The sequence below is a fragment of the Procambarus clarkii genome, chromosome 32 (genome assembly GCF_040958095.1).
Source record: "Procambarus clarkii isolate CNS0578487 chromosome 32, FALCON_Pclarkii_2.0, whole genome shotgun sequence".
Taxonomy (NCBI): Eukaryota; Metazoa; Arthropoda; class Malacostraca; order Decapoda; family Cambaridae; genus Procambarus; species Procambarus clarkii.
This window is the reverse complement of record NC_091181.1, coordinates 27190444-27212749: the sequence shown is the minus strand read 5'-3', so window position 1 is coordinate 27212749 and position 22306 is coordinate 27190444. Positions and strand designations below refer to the sequence as shown.

Sequence of the window (22306 nt, the reverse complement as noted above, 5' to 3'; positions counted from 1 at the left end):
CTGTACTATATCATTTAGCTCCAGTATTTTTTATCTCGCTTCATCTATGTTAGGATATACAATTTCAAAAACATGTTCCCACCTCTTTTGTGTATGTGTGTGTGTAATTACAGTATACCTAAGTTTCTGTACTCACATATTTGTGCCTGCAGAATCAAGCACTGGTTCTTGAATCCCGCTTTTCTAGCCACCGGTTGTTTTAAAGCAATGACTCCTGTCCTATTTCCTTATCATATCTACTTTTAAAATTATGAATAGAGTTTGCTTCGCTTCAATAACCTGCTTCTTTAGTTCATTCCATTTTCCTATTACTCTTACACTAAATGAAAACTTTCTGATACACGACTCAATTGAGTTTTCAACTTTTACCCATGCCCATTGTTTTGTTGGTATTCAGTATGAATATTTTGCCTATTTCCACTGTCAATCCCCCCAAGTATTTTATATATGTACGATATCTCCCTGCCCCCCCCCCCTTTTTTTTTATACCTCATCCCTCTCAATTCTAGGATGAGCCTCGTTGCAAACTTTTGAACCTTTTCCAGTTTCCTTATGTGTTTCTTCAGGTGGGGGCTCCATGATGGGGTGGCATACTCTGGGGTCAGGTCCCAAATCTATACAGTAAAATAACAACATATTGGGGTGAACTATATGGAAGAAAATGCAGAATAGGATCAGTGAATAGCAGGGGGGCCACAGGCACAATCGGAGAAAACAGCATGAACACCAGAGGTTCACGGTTGTTCAACAATACTTCCAGTGTGTATAAAAAACATTGCCGGAATAAATGTGAACACCTTCAAGAGAAAACTAGGTAGTTTTCTTCACGAAGTGCCAGACCAACCGGGCTGTGGTGGTTATGTGGTCCTGCAGGCCACTCCAAGCAACAACCTGTTGGACCAAGATCTCACAAGTCAAGCCTAGCCCCAGACCGGGCTTGGGGAGAAGTAGAACTCCCAGATTCCCATCTAGGTATAATTCCAGTACATAGGCAATGTAAAGTGCTCTAAATGCCTCCTTACTTAGGTTTCTGAATGATATTCTAACTTTTGCTAGCATAGAGTACACTGCTGATGTTATCCTATTTATATGTTCCTCAGGAGTTAAATTTGGTGTTATGTCCATTCTCAGGTCTCTTTCTCAAATCATCACAGGTAGGTAGATTCCCTTCATTGTGTACTGTCCCTTTGGTATCATTTCAATAATTTTACACTTGCTCGTATTAAACTCCAGTAGCCATTTCTCCGATCATCTCTGCAACTTGTTCAAGTCCTTTTGGAGGATCCTACAATTCTCATGTCACAACTCGTCTCATTAATTTCATGTCATTCACAAACATTGACATATAGGACTCAACTCCTGTATACATGTTGTTTATGTATATTAGAAATAGAACTGGTCTCAGCACCGATCCTTGAGGTACTCCACTTGCTACTGTTCCACAGTCCGACTTCTTGCCCCTTACTGTTAATCTCTGGCTCCTGCTTGTTAGGTAATTTCTTACTCATGCTAGGGTTTTTCCACTTACTCCTGCCTGCCTCTCAAGTTTAAATAACAGTCTTTTGTGTGGTACTACATCAAAGGCTTTTTGGCAGTCCAGAAATATACAGTCTGCTTATCCTTCCCTGACCTGCCTTATTCTTGTTACTTAATCATAGAATTCCAGAAGGTTTGTTAGGCATGATTTTCCTTCCCTGAACCCATGTTGAGTGTTTTAAGTACCTAATTATCTCTTAATTAAGTGTGTAACCAGTCTTAACCTGATCATTCCTTCAAGTTCTTTGAAGGGGATATTTGTCAGTGATACTAGTCTTTAGTTAAATGCTTCTTCATTATCTCCTTTTTTGAAAATTGGTACCATTTTGCCACCTTCCATCAACTGGGCACTCTTCCTTCATGAGTGACCCATTAAAGATCCTTGCTTGAGGCATGCTGAGGGCTTGCACTGCCTCTATTAGTATCCACGGTGATACTTTGTCTGGTCCTACTGCTTTAGTTTCATCCAGTTTTGTTAGCTGTTTCATTATCTTCTCTGCTGTCGCCTCACATCTAAGTTCATCTCTTCAATGGGTCACCAATGTGAGTTGCTCAGGCTCAGTTGTTAACACTCCACAGAAACTGACATTCAGAACCTTGTCAAATACTAAAACCCACCACAGTGTTTAACAACAGGTACCCATTCACTACTGGGTGTACAGCTAAGGATTGGGGCCTAGTCAATCCACTCAGGGCAGGATACGAACCCAGGCCAAATTGCTCATGAAGCAATAGGCAAGTGTTTTACCACTGTGCCACGGGAACTGCAGCTCATGCCATCTCTTGGGTGGCTTAATCTTCAATCGATCAGCTCTTTTTCACCCACAGGTTATTAACCCATGGAACTGCCTACCGTATATACCAAAAAACTTAAATATGTAAGTTAAACAAATATAATAAGTAAACTAAGCCACAGGAATATTCATGAAGCTTAAATGAGCCTAGTGTAGCGCCTTTTGATGAGGAGCGTGTGGCTTGAACGAGCGTGACGAGTGGGGGACCGTCTCGGTCCCCGTTTGTATCCCCCATTTGCTGCGTGCGCAACGCCTGCTGCACATGTGATTTTTTTCTTCCCCCCCACCAGAAATTCCACTGCCTGCATACAAGCAGTGTCCATATTTTGAATGTGGCCCTGGAAATTCAGCTTGTTATTGATGTGAACACAAAGGAATTTACCATCTACTTTGTTATTAATTTGGATATTGCTTGTTCTTAGATTAAGTTGATCTGAGAATTTATTACTAAACAAAATATAGAAGGTTTTGTCAATGTTAAGGGTGAGTTTGTTAGCAGATACCCAAAGATGGACTTCATTTAGTTAAGTATTCACTGTATCATTCAGAGTAAGAGTTAGGACTGGAGAAAATGAAGATTGTGTCATCAGCAAATAAAATTGGGTTGAGGTGTTGAGGGGCATTTGGAAGGTCATTAATGTAGATGAGAAAGAGGAGAGGGCTAAGTATGCTGCTCTGTGGAACACTAATGTTGATGGGTAGGATGGGAGAAATAGAATCATTCACAGAAACATACTGGAGCCTGTCACTTATATACGATTGAAGGTATTGGAGGGAGTGACCTCTGACTCCATAATGTTGTAATTTAAGAAGAAGGTTTTGGTGGTTGACAGTGTTAAAAGCCTTACGTAAGTCAACAAATAACCCAACAGGAATTTCATTTTTATCGAGAGCTGCATGTATCAAGTTAATCATACTAATCAGTACATTGATAGTGCTTTTTTGGGATCTGAAGCCATATTGGCAAGAGCTAAGTATATTGTGTTTAGTTAGATAAGAGTAAAGCTGCTTGTAGATTAGCTTTTCAAATATTTTTGACAAGGTTGGCAGAATTGATATAGGTCTGAAATTGTTGACATCAGTGAGATCACCACATTTATGAACTGGGGTTACTCTCGCTTTTTTTTTAGAATATCCGGAAAGGTTTAGAGTTCAAGCGGTTTGTTGTAGAGCAATACAATGACTGAAGCTAGAAATCTCGATGTTTTTTTCTAAATTAGAGTTAGTATCTCAGCAAGGGCACTTGACTTTGTTTTAAGAGAAAGGATTATCTCATTAACATCAGAGGAATTAGCGGGAGTTAGGTACAGAGGCTCTGGATAGTTTTCCTGTAAGTTCTTAACGTTTGTTATGGAGGATGGGAATATAATTTGCCAATGATGAGAAGAAGCTATTGATTTTAATAGTGTCAGAGACTGAAAGCACACCATCGTCATTGGATAGGAGTACAGTATTGTTTTTTTTATTAAAAATCTGTTTTTTATCATAATATTTTTAAAATAGTGCTCCATGTTTTCTTAATGTTGTCCTTAATTTGGTGAAATTTAATTTCTTAGTATTTTATGTACAATCATACTATTGTACATAGTACAATCAATGTATTGTACAGGTAAAGAGGGAGCAGAAAGTGGGTACAGACGGAAGAACAGTCTGGAGAGGAGGAACCTCTTTTTCTTTAGAGAAAAAGAGCGAGGGCTGAACCCAGCTGGCCGATGATTCTTAAGTATTTGTCGTGGAATTGATGGACCATCCAAAGCACCAGGGGGGCGGAAAAGTGCGAGCGGCAGCCAGACGTCCATACCTTACCGTACCTTACCTATTATTATTTGTTTTGTTTTGTTTAGAAGTGTGTGTGGATGGGGGGCTGTCTCAGAATGCTGGCTGTACCAATTTTAGAGCTTGTGAATTTGTGAATGTCTCTAGATCTTGCGGTTTTTCTTAGTATGAACTTTGCTTCGAGTTGACATAGCTGTGCTGTCATTGAAGTTTGGTGTGGTGGGCTCCATGAGGAAATCTTGTACGAAGTGCCACACTTAAATAAATCAATCAATCAATCAATCAATCAATCTGTTAGATTAAGGATCTGCCCGAAACGCTATGCGTACTAGTGACTTTACAAAAATGTAAACGCACCATGCTATGTACTCTCATAAACCCAATGTACCTTCTTGTATATAAATAAATAAATAAATAAAATAAAGTGGAGTGCGGCGGCGATGGAGCTGCTACTGCGAGTTCCTCGTCTGAGGCGTCCGTAGCGTAGTCTGTAATTGGTGGATTTTACTTTGGTCTCACAACCTGAGGCTGAGGTTGGCTCTGGAGTAGCAGTGTGGTGGTTGAAACCTGGTTCAGTCACGTCGGTGATGGTGATGGTGGTCGAGGATAGCACTTCAATGAGCGCATTTGCTGAGATGGTGAAAGCTTTGGGGGCTGGAGTGGAAGATGTTGTTTGTGCAGCCTGGGTCCTTGGTGGAGCTGAAGTCTGAGTTGAGATCGATTTAGTGGTCGACCTTGTGGAAGTTCCCTGTGTGGTAGGGAAGGGAGTGAGTCTTGTGTCAGGGGCTATGATGGGGTCGCGGTCGTATTCCGGGGAAAATTTTGGATTAAGGACCTGCCCGAAACGCTATGCGTGCTAGTGGCTTTACAAGAATGTAAGAACTCTTCTATACATAAATAAATAAAATAAACATTTCACCCGCACGGTAATAAGCCCGTGGAACAACCTACCCGCCGAAACTGTAAATGTTTAAATCGCTGTTGAATTTCAAACTCTAGCTTGACAAAATCATTAGGTCAAGTAGAAATACCTTCGAAAATCTGCCGGCTTCCTGTCCTCGTTGAGGTCCTCGGGTAAATTTTAGGTAAATTCAGGAAAAATGAAATTTCTGGCCATATGAATCGAGTAAAAAAGAGATCAACTATATAAAACAAATAATCTGCAATTATTTGCAGATTATTTGTTTCATTAATTACTATTAATGAATTAAACAATCGTTAAATTACAAATAAGATACTGACAATAAATTGTGGGTTAAGGTGTGAGGTGGAGGTTGAGGGAGTGGTCCCTGACGCCTCACCACAACAACACTGATGACGAGGGTCCAGCACTCAGTCACAGACCCAATAGTTGCCCTTAGAGTGCCTCGCTGCCTCTACCCACCCGTACCTTGCGAGTGCTTCTTGTGAGTCACTCGGCTGGTGAGTGTGTGAGGGCTGGAGGTGACCAGGTCGAGCTCAACAAGGCCTGAACCTAATTCTGCTCGTTTGTCTTCATATTTGGGATTTCACTTTAATCGTACATTGTAGATGCAAGGGGTACATATATATATGATACTTGAACATTGGAGAATTTGAAGGTAAGAGAAGTACAATACATCAAGCCACTAATATGTTGAGCATTTTGGTGTATTCAACTAAAAAAAAAAAAAAAATAGAGAGTCCCAGTAGTGCAGTTAGGTTTGTTAACGACTTTCAATCAAGATTTCCAGGTTCAAATCCCAGGTGGCACAGGAATGGTTGAGCACATTAACTTTCATCCAATGCTCCCTATCCACCTATCAGTAAATATGTACTCAGGAGTTAGTCAGCTTGTTGTGGGGTTGCATCCTTGGCGGGGTCAGTAATTCAACCCTTTGCACCTCGATATAAGCCTAACATGTACTGTATATATATATATACTGGCTACCTGGCCCCCCTAACACAATACATTCTATAAATCTCTGGTATGCTCCCACTTATTGTGTCAGGGGACAAGCAACTAGTTTATACATACAGTATCATGTTAGGCTTATATCAAGGTCCTCCCCAAGATTGAATTAGTGACCCTCCCAGGATGCAACCCCACAACAAGCTGACTAACTCCTGGGTACCTATTTACTGCTAGGTGGACAGGTGCATTAGGTAATAGGAAATGCACCAAACTATTTCTGTCCATCCGGGATTCAAACCTGAAATTTTTTATTGAGTCGAGAACAAACACAACTTCATCTACCGCTTCCCACTGACGTCCTCCTTGAACTCGTCATACTCTGTGTTGACTCTTAATTCCTTCTCTTCAATGGTAAGTACTTCTATCAAACTTTCGGTGTCGGTATGGGTTCCCCTCTCTTTCCTGTTCTTGCCAATCTCTATATGGAATACTTCGAAACCGTTCTTTTTCCCACTGTTGATAATCGTCCCTCTGTGACTTCGCTATGTTGATGATATTTTTGCCTTTGGCCCCATGACCTTACTCTTTTCCAGCCTTTCCTCTCCTCTCTTAACAATTTGGCTCCTTCCAGCCATTTCCAAATTGAATGGGAATCAATGCCGTCCTTCCTTTTCTTGACGTTCATGTATGTTTCACAGCTCTTTGACCGGGTTCTCTTTCTCTCTGTCACAAACCCATGCATAGTGATATATATATTCACTTCTTTTCCTACCATCCTCCTCCTTTAAATAAAAGTGTCCTCGTCTCGCTTCCTCCGCGCTCTACACATCAGTGACCCCTCAGTTTCTTAATTTTGAAATTTACTTTACAGTATTTACAAATCTTTCTCTCGCCTTTGTTTACCCCTTACATTTTATCAACTGTGCCTATTCTCAAGCTAAACATAATTTCTTTCATCCTAAACCTGCTTCCAACACTACTAGCTCTGTGCTCTGCCTTCCCTTTATATCTGAACTCAAAACTCTTACTAATACCCTTCGTCCTCTTGACATAAAGCTCACCTTTCGACAAACTAACACTCTTCGTAGTAATCTTGTTCACACTTCTCCTCCTGCTTCTAATGCCGCGGGTGTCTTCTCTATTTCCTGTTCGTCTCGTCCTCTCCAATACTTGGGTAACCTAGCCATACACTTAATGACAGACTTAAGGAACACAAAAGAAGTGTTATGTCTGAAGACACAAACAATGCTCTCTTCTGTCATGTTAGGGATTCTAATCAACCTATTGATTGGGCTTCTTCTAAAATAATCTTTCCTGCCTCTACTGTTCAGACACCATCTTGTTGAATCGGCTCTGATACACAACCTACTCAACATGAACCAGAGTCCTGGCTTTGTTTCTGTGGACACTTCCCTTTCACAGTACATACACAAATGTTCTAAACTTTTCTAAACTTCTAACAAACGTGACCTAAACGTGGCCTACCCATCCTTTTTCTCTTTCTTTTTCTTTTACTTTTTCTTTCATATCTATTTACTCCTTTTATTACCCCCTTCATACCCATTACCCCTATCTTTCGCCTTGCTTTTACCTTCCTCCAAGATTTCCTACTCCTCACCTCTTTCATGCCTTACTAATGTCTGTGTCTTTCTCGTCTCTTCACAATTGACTTGATAATGGTCCAGGATGGAGCGAAACATCATTGTCTCTTCAATTTCTAGTGTGTGGTTTGGTCAACAACAAACACAACTGTACTACTGGGACCCTTCATTAACCCTTGTGTTGCTAAGGGCAAATATGCTATTGTCACCCGCAGACTCATAACAAAAAAAAAAATCTTCCTAACCTGTTAATTTGTGTTCCCTGAACACGAGAAAAAAAATTAATTGTACTTACCAATGACGTAAATGAGCCCATAATATGAGCGATGACGTCACACCCTGCATGCTCACTCATGCAAGGTGCATCCCAGAGGCGTCGCGCGCAGTCATCAAGCAACCAGAGTTACCACGAATTTATTTTCGCGGCATTATTTACATTGTCTAGGCCTATTTTATCACATATTATTCACTAATTGTGTTGCATATGATGTTACATCATGTTCAATGGTAATAAATGTTGCATACATTGAGTATACACATGTGCACACAAATTTTTCAATTACTCCCATTTAATATGTATTCACATTGTTTCATTATTATATTTACACACATGCACACACTATTTACAGGTTTTTGCACTATTATTGCACATTTAGAAGTCTTGGAGAGAGTGGTAGTCGTTGAAGCAGTTGACAGTACATAATGAAACTGCACACACTTTACACCATGTTTATGTTTCTAATCTCTATTTTTTTTTTTTTTTTTTTTTTTTTTTTCTACAAACTAAGCAATCACATTGGCCTATTGCACGTTTTCCAGCTGGTGGCAAATGTTTTAGTCTGTGTGCTTGAAAGCCTTTGATGTGAGCGAGCCTGGGTGTAGCAGCATCATGGAGAGGTGTACTTGCTTGAGGTTCTTCATGCTAGCCCTTTCAGGATTCATCCCAGTGAAAGCACTTTGGAGGAACATCTGGTCCATTTTGCCACTCTTGGTCCCTCTATATTTGGGCCTTCTGTCTTCCTGACGCAATGACTTGACATGGCAAAGTGGGGGAGAAGCAGGTCCAGTAGCTGGTGTACAGCTACCTACTAGTGGGTGAACTAGTAGTGACTAGTTCTAGTACCTTAGTGACTGGATGGATTGTTGCAGTCTTGTTTTCTATGTTTGGGGCTGTAAGGGCCTGGGTGCTTAGAATTGGGTAGAGCTATCCAGATTGCTAGTAACAAGTAACCACTAAGGACCCATCAAGAAAAGGCATTTAATTACATTAAGAGATATGCCTAGCATAGCACGAAGGATACTTCCCTTGATCAGCTGCCCTCAAAAAACCTTTAGTTAATTCATTCATAATTAAAACAATAATTGTATTTGATGAAAAGAACACTCGTATATCTGAAAAGGATATTAATTATTTACAAGTCTTTATTTTTAAATTTATTTTGTTCTTCAGGTTAATAATGGCTGGAGGCTTCAGATACAAGATATGGGACCCACCACTCATTGTATCACAGATAATTACTATGCAGGTATGGTTCCTACTACAGTGCTTTTCTTTTAATGACTATAGAACTATTTGCTTTTGAAGTTGTGGATGTAAGTGGCATTCATGACATTTTCGATCACTGTATTAATTTTTTTTACCACCCATACTGAGCACTAGTACTTCCCTATTTTTCTTAAACTCATTTCTAACTTCAACCAATGTCCTCGTTTCCTATTTTCTTTGTTTGAGGGGATTAACCTTCATTACCTTATGCATCCAGCCCAACCATTTGGGCTGGACGGTAGTGCAATGGTCTCACATCATGCAGGTTGGCGTTCAATCGCCAACCGTCCAAGTGGTTGGACACCATTCCTTCCCCCTGTCCCATCTCAAATACTTATCCTGATTCCTTCCAAGTGCTATATAGTTGTAATGGCTTGGCACTTTCTCCTGATAGTTCCCTCCCCTTCCCCTATCATGTGCTGTACCTTGTGATTATAACAACACTGCTCCTGCTCTCTTATTGGTTGTTATACTGAGTTCTCTTAACCTGTCCCCCATAGCTTATTCCTCTTAATTTAGTTGCTTGCCTGTCGGCGACTAGGGTAGAGTGAGATCTATCTCTGTACCTTGCCTGCTAGCTTTTAACACCTAGTGTGCCTATTATCTATCTTGACGTTCAAATTTTCTTATTTTTCTCAAAATTGCGGATGGAAGTAATATCAATTTTCAAGACATTTAACTTGATGACCATCCGTACAGGGTATGAGAAATTCCTTTACTACATTTCTAATAAGAATATTTGTAATCTTTCATATATACTGCACTACAATAAAAATTAAAGCACATGTTTTTAAAACAGTACAGTAAATCACACAAAATAAATATAAATTTTGAGTGTTCAGTATATCATTGCTGAATAAGATAAAAACGGTTCCCAATAACTTGATACTGTGCCAAATCATAGTCACCAAGGAATTTTATATATTTGTCAGAAAATATAACTGAAGCAACTATCACCACTGAAATGTTCTCCTTGGTCCAACCTTATTACTGCTGTAAGTGTCCATTTTGTCATTTACAATGCATCAACCCAACACATTTTAATTTGGGCCAGCACCTGGTGACATCATTCACCCTTCTCCCAGCTTGACTTCTACCAAACACAAAGGACCAGATTTACACCAAATTTACACAAAGGACCAGACTATGGCGTTCTCAGACAAGGGAAGCATAGAGATCTAATGCCACTGATGTCAACATGAATTACACTAAAACTTAAAGCTTCATATAAAATACGTATCCAATACTTGTAGAAACAATAAGACATGGTTACCGACCCTTTCTCTCACCTTCCATAATTACCACCAGGTGGAGCTCAGGTTACAGAGTTGCCAGCTAGTGAGACACTCGTTTAACTGGGAGCCACTGAGGGTTATTTATAAGTTTCATTTCATTTCATTAGATACTATTTCTGTTCTGTACCTCTTGGTGGATTCCCTTAACTATCTCGCTACAGTATTGCAATAGAGGTTTACGTTTTTCCTGAAAAAAGTTTGAATTATAAACAGAAAAATGTTCAGCGCAGACCTCTGGGAAACAAAGGCAGGATTCTGGGAGGTGAATGATAGAATCAACACTTGAGTTACCCACCCAAGTACCACACAAGTTTTGTGATGAAGAATGTCCAAAGAAAACAAGTGACCAACACAAAGTGTTCAAAAGTGCTTTACTTGGACCAAGTCAGTGAGCAGCGGTGTAAGGACCAGACGATCGACCGTCCACAGTGGTTATCAACAAGGAGCGAAGTACCTAGGGCAACAGCACTTGGTTCATTTGAACTCTGACTTAATCTGGTGGTACAGGGTATCAAAGATCATTAACATCAAATTTTATTTGATGTGGCATCCAAATAACTTAAGAGTCAAATCGTGAATGAACAGCTAGAAGATAGAATGTGGAAAGCAACACCCAACAGCAGAAATGCTCAAAACCCAGCCGGTAAGTAGACCAGATAAACTGCATGGAAATTCCAGGAAATAAACCCGGAGGAACAGGCAAGAGGCAAAAATGACATTTGAACGGAAAAGCATTAAAGTGCACCTGGTACCCCCTGGGCAACAGAAGAGTACCATAGAAAAGAACCAGAGTCTGAACCTGAGTATTGGTTCCAGGAAGGGGCACAAACCAAGGAGAACTGCCCAAATTCAGGCTCGGTAGAGGGACCACGTAGACTTCACCCAAGGGACACAGGCAGACAAACCTGCTGCTAGAAGGCAAACTCGTACAAGGACTGGGACTCGGCTGCTCTCACAAAGAAAAAGTAAACACAACAGGCAAAACACAGTGGTGATGGGGGAATACATCAGGCCAAGGACGCCCAAAGGAATCAAAAGTTCTCACTCTCTATGAAGGTCATGGGAATACTTAGACTGAAATGTTAACAATCCTCACAAGCAGAAGGGGTAACTCGCCCAGTCGAGCAGGCGAGTCAGGTAACTCAACCGAGTCAGCTAACTGACAAACTGGATTACCAGATCACGTAGGCTGGAATCCAGAGGTAACCAACTAGAATAAATCGGGTAACATATTGAACAACTCAAAGCTCAAATCCCAAGAACCTAGGGCAAACAGATTGAAACACTAGGGTAAATGGCAGAACATATACTGTACAGTGGTACCTCGGAATGCGATTGTCCCTGTATGCGAGGTTTTCGGAAGGCGAGGTGTATTTACTCCAAAAATTTGTCTCGGAAGGCGATGGTTACTTCGGGAGGCGAGTTTGGACGCGAGTTTGTTGATACGCGTACAGCCAACCTAGCGCGTGGTGGTTCGGCGATCGTCGCCCCTCCGCCCCGCCGCCCCTCAGTTTATTATTGTCTCGCGCTCAGTGACTACCCCCACATCAATTCTTCTCGCGGATTTTCAGTGTTTTGTTGGATTTTTGGTGATTAGTCTATACAATTTGTTATTATATATCTCACCATGGGTCCCAAGAAAGCCAGTGGTAAGGATAAAGGCCAGAAAGCTCATGTGAGGATGACAATAGAGGAGAAACAAGAGATCATTCGGAAGCATGAGAACGGTACACGTGTTGTTGAACTTTGTAGGCAGTACAACAAAGCCACATCAACAATATGCACTATACTTAAGAAGAAAAATAAGATTATGGGTGCTAAAGTGGCAAAAGGAGTAAGAACATTAATGGCACAAAGACCACAAATACTTGAAGAAGTGGAAAAGTTGTTATTAATTTGGATACACGACAAGGAGTTGAGGGGTGATAGTGTTTCGGAGGCCATTATTTGTGAGAAAGCCAGGGTGTTGCACGAAGACCTTCTAAAGAATACCCCTGCAACGAGTGATGCAGATAAGAAAGAGTTTAAGGCAAGCAGGGGCTGGTTTGAAAAATTTAGAAAGAGAAGTGGTATCCATAGTGTTACAAGGCATGGGGTTATGTGATGTGATTATGGAAGGGGACTCCCCTTCCAAACGGTAACTCCTCTCCTCCTCCCCCCTCCTCACCATCTTCCATACGCCTACAGCACTCGACAGCAAGGTAAGTAATAACTGGAACACAGTTTTGTAGGTTTATTTAGATGAATTAGGTAAATTAGGTATAAAAATTTAGTTTGATGTGGGGTTTTTGGGGTAGTCAGGAACGGATTAATTCATTTCCCTTTATTTCTTATGGGGAAATTAACTTCGGGATGCGAGTTTTCGGAAGGCGAGGCGTCTCCAGGAACGGATTAAACTCTTATTCTGAGGTATGCCTGTACATACATACCACCCCCAAAGAGCAGGTCACAATAGTTCAAGCAACCAGATGAAAAACTCGGGAACACACAGTCCAGGTCTCAAAGTAGATCACATGGCCCAAGAAACCAGGTCACAGAGTCCTAGCAAACTAGATTGCATGAGCATGAATCACAGCTAGGCTGACACAGCTACAACCATACAGTAGCTGTGTCAGCCTAGGTAAATAGGGAGCAAACCAGATAATCAGAACAATGATAGAAAAGTGAGGAGATACAGACCATGGTCCAAGGCACAAGCCCAGGGCATACAGCAAGAGAGCATAGGGCAGACATACTAGTACTTGTAAAACCAGTGCAAACAGCCTGCCAACCTGGATATAGTTTGGGGTGCCAGGACACACAGTCCAGAAGGCCAGGATTTTTTTCCCAGGGGCTGGTCACATAGCCAGGGGACCCCAGTGCACAAAACACTGGAAACATGGAAGAAAAACTACAGGGGCAGGAACCAAGTCTAGGATCCAGGACATACAGCCCTTAGGACCAGGGCCCAGAGCCCAGAATAAGAGTGCACAATCCTGGGATCAGGAGACGTCCTGAGACTAGGACATGATCAAATGGGCAGGCAGAAGTCCCAACAACAACCCAACAATCCAGAAGTAGGGCAGAGATTCCAGTAGCAGGGCAACAGCCAGCTCCATCTGGGAAGGTCAAGTCCACACACTCTGAGAAGCAAGATTAAATGACAAGTCAAGTCCAAGTGAATGGCTCTAGATGATGATATGATAGATGAATGGCTATCTAGATGATACAGCTGCAGCACGGGAGGTATACTGTAACAAAAGCGGCAAAATGGAAGTATCCCATTATCCACCACCCCTAGGGGGAAACACTGAACTCATCACATCACAGCTACAAGTTGCTCCAGCTTTTGTCAAATTCTGGCACATCTCGCCTGCAGAAGAGAAGGAGACCAGGCATAAATAGCAAAGAGCAACTAAGAGAATTCCTGGTGACAATTTAGTTCAAACCCCATGTATGCCCAGTGATGTCCCATCATGGAAAACTGATGTGAATAATATAGGCAGAGAATCCAATTCAGGTGCTACTATTAATAAGACTTGATGGGAATTAGCAGGAGGAGAACGAGTTCCAGACATAATTACATAGTTTAAATGCAGATAGTAAGTCACAATAATATGACTGAAGATTAGACACCCAACACACAAATCTGAAAATGAATAGATTAACAATGTTTTGGTTTGTCCTGGACCATTATCAAGTCATAATAATGGTCCAAGACAGACCAACACATTATGTTCAAAATACAGTACTCTAGATCGCGTATAATATTTGTCATATAATGTATGACTTGTCATACACACAGGTGTGTTTATCATTTGCAGCAAGAATACTGCAGTTTTCTTAGTACTGTATAACAAAATATAGCAAACTTTGGATGCAGTGGCTGGGATATGGTACAAATCTATCTGATCAATTGGGAGTCCAGGGTGCTTTATTATTTTCTTTTGTTTTCAGGCAGTGTACTATGTTGGGCTTGGTATGTGGATAGCCATGCTGGATCTTTTTACTGGCCATCATAGATCACTGGACAGCATCTTCAAGTACCAGGTGGGAATGTATGTTTGTGAAGTTAAACTTTCTTATTGCACCTGAAAATAATAAAATTTTGTTACTTCCATTAAAGGTTTTTTTTAGAATGCATTGATATGGATAAGTATTTCAAGTTCGTTCTTTCTTTTAGTGTTGTGTAGAGTTTTCTTGCAATGTGCGGACTTTTGTGCATTAATCATTTAGTCATTTCAGTTTTATCTTAACTATAGTGGTTATCCACTCTTAAAGAGACTTCTTAGAACCTTTTGTTTTAAAGAGTCATATGCATGTGTTAATGATCATTCCAATAACTTCAATGGACAACAAATGAACCGTCTTATTCTTTGTTGTCAGTTTCCGTCAGAATTTCTTCCTTGTTAAGATTGAGCTCTTGCTTTGAACTCCCCTTTTACTGAAACATCAGTGATTGTCACCAGATTCAGATACTTGTATATTGTAAAGATAAATATCCAACTACATTTCAATTTACAACTTGAGGCAATATGATGACTGATTACAGGAGATCCAGATAAAGGAAGTTCATGGGCGTGCTATAATGGCTGCATTTATCCTTAATGCTCTCACGGGGTAAGTCAATATTAATTTGGTTTTTAATTTGGTTGTTAAAGTGTTTGACTAAAAATATGTAGATAATGTATTTCTAATGGATATAAGATGGGAAAATGTACCAAAATGAAGCATTTTGCACTAATTTAAAGTTAAAAGCAGGTTTGTGTGAGTTTAGAAGAATTTTAAATAACATTTACATAGTGTAAAAGTGGATTATAAGCTTGGTAACCCAAAACACACTAATCTAAATTTACAGATAAACAATAAAATTGGGTTCGGTGTCAGTCAAGTATACACTACAGTAGTTATTCAGATTACTTAAAATAGGCTTGATATACAATTAAAATCTGCCAATTTTTCTTTGGAGACTGCCAAATTGGCTTTCCCCTTCAATGAAGCATTTAACACTTTCGCGCTATCTGGACGCGCCGGCGCGTCCCGTTTCGTCTAACGCTAACGCATAGTGGACATAAAGTTGAGTCCTCTTTTAAAATATTTGTATAAAATTCAATTTTTATCCGATTTACTTTGGGTTTGTTTCAAACTGCGCGCTATGAGGCTCTCTTTCTCACCACTAGGCTGCATGGTACAATAAGTTCATGAAAGGTGTGGATAACTTCGATCAAATGGTATTTTGTCCCAAACGGGTTGCAGGTGGGTGACTTTAGCCGTTTATACTGGTAATGCTTCCCCCATATCATGTATTATATGCATATGTCTGTTTAGGGAATTTTATTCCGATCAATATACAACCAAAAATAACTGTGTGCAACAAGTATAAACTTGACAAACATAACAAAAGTAAAAACATTTCGTGTGTGTTTGACGCTCACTGATATGTTCCAGCGTTGTTTTATATTTGGCGCTATTCTAACTTACGCTTTGTTGATATTTTTTACCTATGGGCACATAGAACATTCTATTGCGAACACATTGACACAAAAATGAATGGCGTACATAGAAAATTAATGTCATGAGAGTGAAATAAGTATAAACTTTCAAAGCGCCGTGCGTCGTCCCGTCACCGATACCGGGTAACAATTTCACCACTTCCCACACTCTTGCGGGCGGGCCGCATCATTATTCTACGCTTATATTCATATCACCGTGTTGGGAATTTCATTGCGAGTCCATTGATACCAAAATTAACGCTGTAGAATAAGTGTGGAGGTGATTACAATCCCAAGAGTAAAAACATTTTGTTGCTGATGGGCGCTCACGGCGAGTCATCTTCGTAGTTATTTATTTGGTGCTGGTATCCCTATACGTTTCGTGACTTTTTTTACTGATGTTCTTCTAGAGAATTTTATTGCGAACACGTTGGTACCAAAATGAAATACGTAGCATGAGAACTAAGGTCAGAAGAGTAAAAAGAGTATACACATTTTTGTTTTTACGCTTAAGCGATAAAAACGCTGCGCGCACATTCGGTTGGCTGAGTGACCTTTGCGGAAAGCGCGAAAGTGTTAAGAACTTGTGATGCCAGCTGTTATCACATGAGTAAGGACTGTTTGCAGAGAGTGATGGAAAACTTGAAAATGGTACCACTTTTCAACAACAGTACCAAATGCAAATTGATCTCATCTCCTAGGATATTTTGGGTGAAATTCTCATTGCCCAGGCAATCCCAGTTTCTAGAATTTACCGTTTCATTACATGATCGTCTTTATTTTATAGGGATTCTCGCTTTTCTTGCTGTCAGCTGTTCTGGACAGGGTGTTGCTCTGAGTTCGGACATTGGTTGCTTCAGTTTCTGGTTCTCATAACCCTGCTGTGATTGTGGGGCTCAAGATACTTCAAGCTTCCTTCACATAGGTGCTTGATGCCACTTTTGTCTAATGGTGGAATGCAGGGGTTGTATTTGCCCCTGCTAGACTTTACTGTTTTGCCTTCTTCAGGGTGGAAAGATCCATCTTTGCTTCATCACCAAGAAATAGCTTCTTCCAAAATGCATTCTTTCCTAGGCACTGGTGTTACTTCTATTTCCACTTGTTGGTGGATGTCCTGTTTGTGTTATAGGTGAGGATTTTGTTGATTTACTATTTACACTTTGTGGCTTTAGTTTCCCAACCCTGATGGTGTCTACTTCCAAGCGGTTGGAATATTGTGTCTTGTCCAAAATCAGGTAGGTCATTTCTTGTTGCTACCTCATATCTGGTTTATTATATCTGTTTGTAGAGAAAGTGAACCACCTCATTAAACATTTTTCTGTCTATCCTGCATGTTCAGAAGGTCCATCATAGCATGCAATATTATCTTGGGAACTTAGAGCTACACTTTAGTACTCGATTCCTCTTAAAGCTGTTGTATGTACCTGTTGCTCACTGATTACTCTTCCCTGGCAGCCAATATCTAATTTCCTTGTGGAAATGGCTGCTCTTTTGTTGCTCATAAGCTCTTGAGTGAAGTTAAATTTCGCCTGTGTTCATTGTTAAACTCTCAGGGGAACACTTGTACTGTATTTCCTGAACAGTGCCCCTGTGCCTGTTCTCACTCGAATTTTTTTTTACCATTTTACAAGGGTCTACAAACACTTTAATGCATACACAGGTTTCCAGTATCATGAACAAATCCACATAAATATTCATTTTGAGTATTGAACGGTACTTTAGGAAAAGTATATACGTATAACTAAAATATTTTGTATTAGTACATTCAGCGTAAAATTAAAAAAAGTTTTACATACCTTATCAGGAGAGTAGTATATTGAAATATAATCTAAATTACTCTTGTAGTCCTCTGCCTTCAGCATAACTAGGTATAGTACTATATATAAATCTATACTAACATTCATCTCTTAACATGATAAAAAAGAAACTTAACAGGAAAGTCGTGTATTAAGTAATCTTTATTTTTGTTGCCATATGCACTAGTGACTAGAGGAAGTATTGGTGTACCAATATCTGTACAAAAATATACAGTATACTGTATTTAAGGCTACAACCAATAATAAGTCATTAAATGTAATCTATTCCTATGTCCTTCGTAAGTACAGTAATTGGGAAAATGCCCTTAGCCCAGTTATATATTGGCCATGCAAGGTTAACTCTTGGGCACTAAGTGTAACTGAAACTTGTCTCTTACTGTCCAAATTTCATTATTCCATCTCCTAATAGAATGTTCATATTTTCTGGATGGTCAGAAAATTTGCATCCCAACTGTCTTTTTACTTCATATACAGTACTGTGTTTTTAATCTAATACATATATAAATAAGCATTTGTTCTGCTACTATATAGGTATCCAAAGTGATATCTAAGAGACTTTAATCGTCTGTAGCTTACATAGTTTAGCACTTGATAATTACTAATGTAGAGTATATTTTGTGTGAGATTGTTCATCTGTATGTTATACTGTACTTTGGTTAAATCTCATTTAAGCCTAATTTCAGTGGCACTGGATATACAGTACAGTATATTTTGCATCATTTATCAGAACTCCTGTTTGTCTTTTATAATTGTGTGCACTTAATATCTGCAGGTCACTAGGATTATGGAAGGTCGTTCAACGTACAAAGCAGTGTCTAGATTTCACAATAACTGCTCATTTTCTTCACTTGGTGGCAAGCTGGTTATATAATGGCCATCTTCCTTCTCAGCCCTCTGTTTGGCTACTGAATCTCGTCACCATCACATTAATGTGCGTTCTTGGTGAATACTTGTGTATGAGAACTGAAATGCAGCACATTCCAGTAATGAGTTCCAAGGTAGATTTGTAAAATTAATAATATGACATAATAATGGTATTCCAACCTAAAGTGATATCTTACGTTATATGATGTGAAAGCATTCTCGGTTCAGATTACATGTTTAAATATTTTTCATATTTATGAAAAATGCATGAGTGCTTTTCCATTTTATCATCAGTTACTCTAATGAACATATAACTTACACATATTACTAGCTTGTGATATTTTTGTAAACAAAAAGATTATTGATAACATATTAACACTTTCATGCTCCGTTAATACGTAAATACGCCATCAAATTGCTATTCATAAACATTTGTATATTCATCACTGTCACACATAGTCTATTACAAATACTGTACTTTTGTTTTTGCTTCTGTTCTCTAGAAAATTAATTTATGAACATTTCGACACCAAATTTATAGTTAGAACTCAACAAATAACTTAGAAGAGATAAAATGATTGTAAAAAAATATTACATCTCTGAGCGGTCCAGATAGCCCGGAATGTTTACAATCGGGAACGTGTGGAGAGGCTAGACTGCCAAAGTGTTAATTGGTTGGTGATATGAATAATAGGCTATACCGGGTACGTAGTACTTTTATTATCTTAATATGGAACTATAAAAATATCTACAGACATTGTCTTATAATACTGTAACAAGGTTAGTGTAAACGCTTCAGCATGGTAATAATTTTATTTACATAAAATAGTGGGAAATGTGAATTTATATTTATATTTTTTATGGAGACATTAGAATCTTGAATGCATATGATAGTCAGTCTCTCTCTATATGTAGTATGTAATGATTTAGTACTATCAAATACTGTCATTATTATTTGTATTTATTTTTTTTAATTTGTAAATATGGTGCTGTAGTTGCATTTGAATATGAATTGTCTATGTATGGTTGCAGATTAGGATTTTGAAAATATATCGATTTATTCTGTCAATTGTCAAGCAGTACAGATGGAAATAAAGTTGTCAATACATACTGTAATACAAAGTAAGTCAAGACTAGAAAGTAAGTTTGATTGTAGTCAATTGAAGGAACGTTGTTAAAACTAAATATAATTCGTGAAAATTTGACACTTGTCTATTCAAAAATAAATAAATAAAATGAAAGGTACACTGTTAAAGTAAACAAAAATTATATATGGTGTCAAATCTTACCGAGTTTTTCATTGTATGATTGAAAATTTTGAAAGAAACTTTTTTTTTTTTTTATGGTCCAACTACCATATGCCAATGCATTGGCTTTATCCATATTGACTATGCGTCTCAGATTCAAAGTTCAGCATTTGGTTTTGTAATATGATTAGAATTGCACTTCTTTGTCAGGTTGTGTAAGAAAGACTGGATGAAACGTTGCAGAACTAGTCTTGGTGCAGCTCAGCATTTCTATTGTTTGTAGTTTATCCATATGTTAGCAACACAGAATTAATGCTATGTATACCAAAGTTTAGCAATAAAAGATGTTCATACTCTAAGCATGCATAATATCAATGAGTAAATGAAGGTGTGCATGATATGTACGTATGTATTTAGTGAATCGGGACACATTTTGCCGAGTTTGAGAAAAAAATTTATTTTTTTTACACAAAAATTTTAACATATATATTTCTTTATTTTTTAAACTTCCCAGTTCCTACATGTTTTGGAGTGCCCATAGAATGTGTGTTGTATGTTAAGGCATTACATGAATTAATATTTTGCAATGGTTTTTGGTTAAATTATTTTTCATTAGCAAAGTTATATACATTACATGCTTCCAGTTAAGAACTAGACGAAGTGTCATAAACCTTAGTACAACGTGAAAAGCTTTTAGTTATGATAATATAGTTATGTGAATTTTCTGAATAATGCATGAAAAAATTACTATATTGATGTTGTGAAGGATGAATGGTTGAAGAACAGTTTGTAATATACAGTAGACCCAGTTCTATTCAGTGGTTTTGTGGCTTCCACTATTGTACAGAGTAACAATACACACCCATTCTTCAATCTAAAGTGCATTGTGAACTTGCACTTTAGTGCAGGTAGTTGGCTAACATCATAAATTCAAAATGAAAACAGCTGTGTAACTTGTTCAGTGGCTTTCTTATGGCCTTAACTCTTTCTTTTAATCTTGGGGCCAATTTATGAAAATCCTTCAAGGCATTCCTAACAATGTTAGAGATGCTGTTCATACTCTTACTTCTCACACTGAGTTTTCTGAGCAAAATCATAGTTATATATCCTGATAATTAATATAATTTTCTTTCTAGATTTTAGTTGTATACCTGTGCTTGGTAGCTTTTTCCCATGGCTCCAACTTCTAATTTTTATGCCATTATGTGGAAGTCTTTTCGGGCCCTGGTTTGTACCTGTACTGTAGTTTGGTAAAAAATAATGCCTTCAGACTATTTTACACTAGACTTATTTGCAAGGTACTGTATTTTGTTACTCTAATTTTTTCTTATTAACAGTATAATATGATAAACTTTAAAATAAGTCTTAAAATTTTGACATTATTATAAAAAAAATTCTTGGTCATGAAATACATCCTGTTTCTTTGGGTAGAATTTGTAGTTGACTATATTTTCAGAAATTAAGGCTTACTCTGATGTTTAAACCTAACAAAATGTATATGATATATACTATACTGTATATGTAATTATAATATTGCCATAATAGTAATATATGTAGGTGTTGGTCATGCATGTCAGATATTTTATATTAGAATGGACTCCTAGTCTGGAGCTCTTCAGTCCTTTCTTAGCATATTCGGCATTATAAATATTTTAGCAATGAAAAAATTTACTGTACGAATATCCTTTTTACCAAAGTTTTTTGCATCTTTTGCATATACTGTTTAGTACAGTCATATTGGCATCATCCTTAGTGATATTTAGCGCCTTTTGAATATCCCACACATTTGATAGTGCTACATAGCCTTCCCGGTTTGGTGCCTTCTTTTGATAATTACTTGATAATTACGTACTTGCATATACAGTATATACTAATCATCATTTCTCATTTCAAAATACTGTTGTTCAGTATTTAAGAGTTTACAGGAAGCAATGGGCAAGTCCACCATTCAATGGTGCTAACAGCCCCACATCTCTTGTTAGAAAGTGGAGAGCAGACTGGTCTGGGATTCCATCATTTTTCTTTATTCATCCCTTTAGGAAAGTAGAAAACTCTAAATCAACCTTAAGTAAATCACAGACAAAAGGCTAGGAAAGCCTTAGATTTGAAAACATTCATATCCAAGGTTTCAGAAATCATGAAGCGGCATATTTGGATATGTGACAAGATATAAATTGGTACTGTAATTTGTTTTCGTCTAATTTATTTGAATTTAGCAAGGTGTTTTCCATGGTTCTTGCTTCTTGGCCTTTAATGGTGAGGGTGATCAGTCTAGGCTTTGCCTCTTGACCTTGATTTAGTCAACATAACTTAGTGGGCGGCTGCCGGAGTGTGATGCTCCTTGGGACAGTCCTCTGTCCTTTTCTAGCCTTGTGCTCCTGCTGCCGTCCTCTCCAATTCTGCTGGGCATCTTTTCCTTTTCCTTCTGTTTCGTTTTTCTCCCCCCTCTTCTCCTATCTGCTTGCCGTTTCCTGCCGACCTTTGCT

General features: G+C 38.6%; 1 protein-coding gene across 2 annotated transcripts; it reads left to right on the top strand.

Moving 5' to 3' along the window:
- The first annotated feature begins 5431 nt into the window (after positions 1–5431).
- Positions 5432–22159, top strand: LOC123759308 (Sys1 golgi trafficking protein). Of its 2 annotated transcripts, none has more exons than XM_045744192.2 (5): positions 5432–5528; positions 9031–9106; positions 14358–14450; positions 14953–15020; positions 18482–22159. In XM_045744192.2, the coding sequence occupies exons 2-5, from the start codon at positions 9038–9040 to the stop codon at positions 18717–18719; spliced, it is 468 nt and encodes a 155-aa protein (XP_045600148.1). In that variant the 5' UTR covers positions 5432–5528; positions 9031–9037; the 3' UTR covers positions 18720–22159. The 2 variants fall into 2 exon arrangements, with proteins under 2 accessions (XP_045600148.1, XP_045600149.1); XM_045744193.2 differs by lacking the exon at positions 5432–5528 and adding an exon at positions 5539–5686.
- The last annotated feature ends 147 nt before the right edge of the window (positions 22160–22306 follow it).

Bases quoted from the DNA above. Each gene is read 5' to 3' on its own strand.
- LOC123759308 (XM_045744192.2), top strand. From the start codon at position 9,038: ATGGCTGGAGGCTTCAGATACAAGATATGGGACCCACCACTCATTGTA. The intron at 14,451-14,952 runs GTGGGAATGTAT...GACTGATTACAG, and splicing joins ACAGCATCTTCAAGTACCAG to GAGATCCAGATAAAGGAAGT. The intron at 15,021-18,481 runs GTAAGTCAATAT...TAATATCTGCAG, and splicing joins ATCCTTAATGCTCTCACGGG to GTCACTAGGATTATGGAAGG.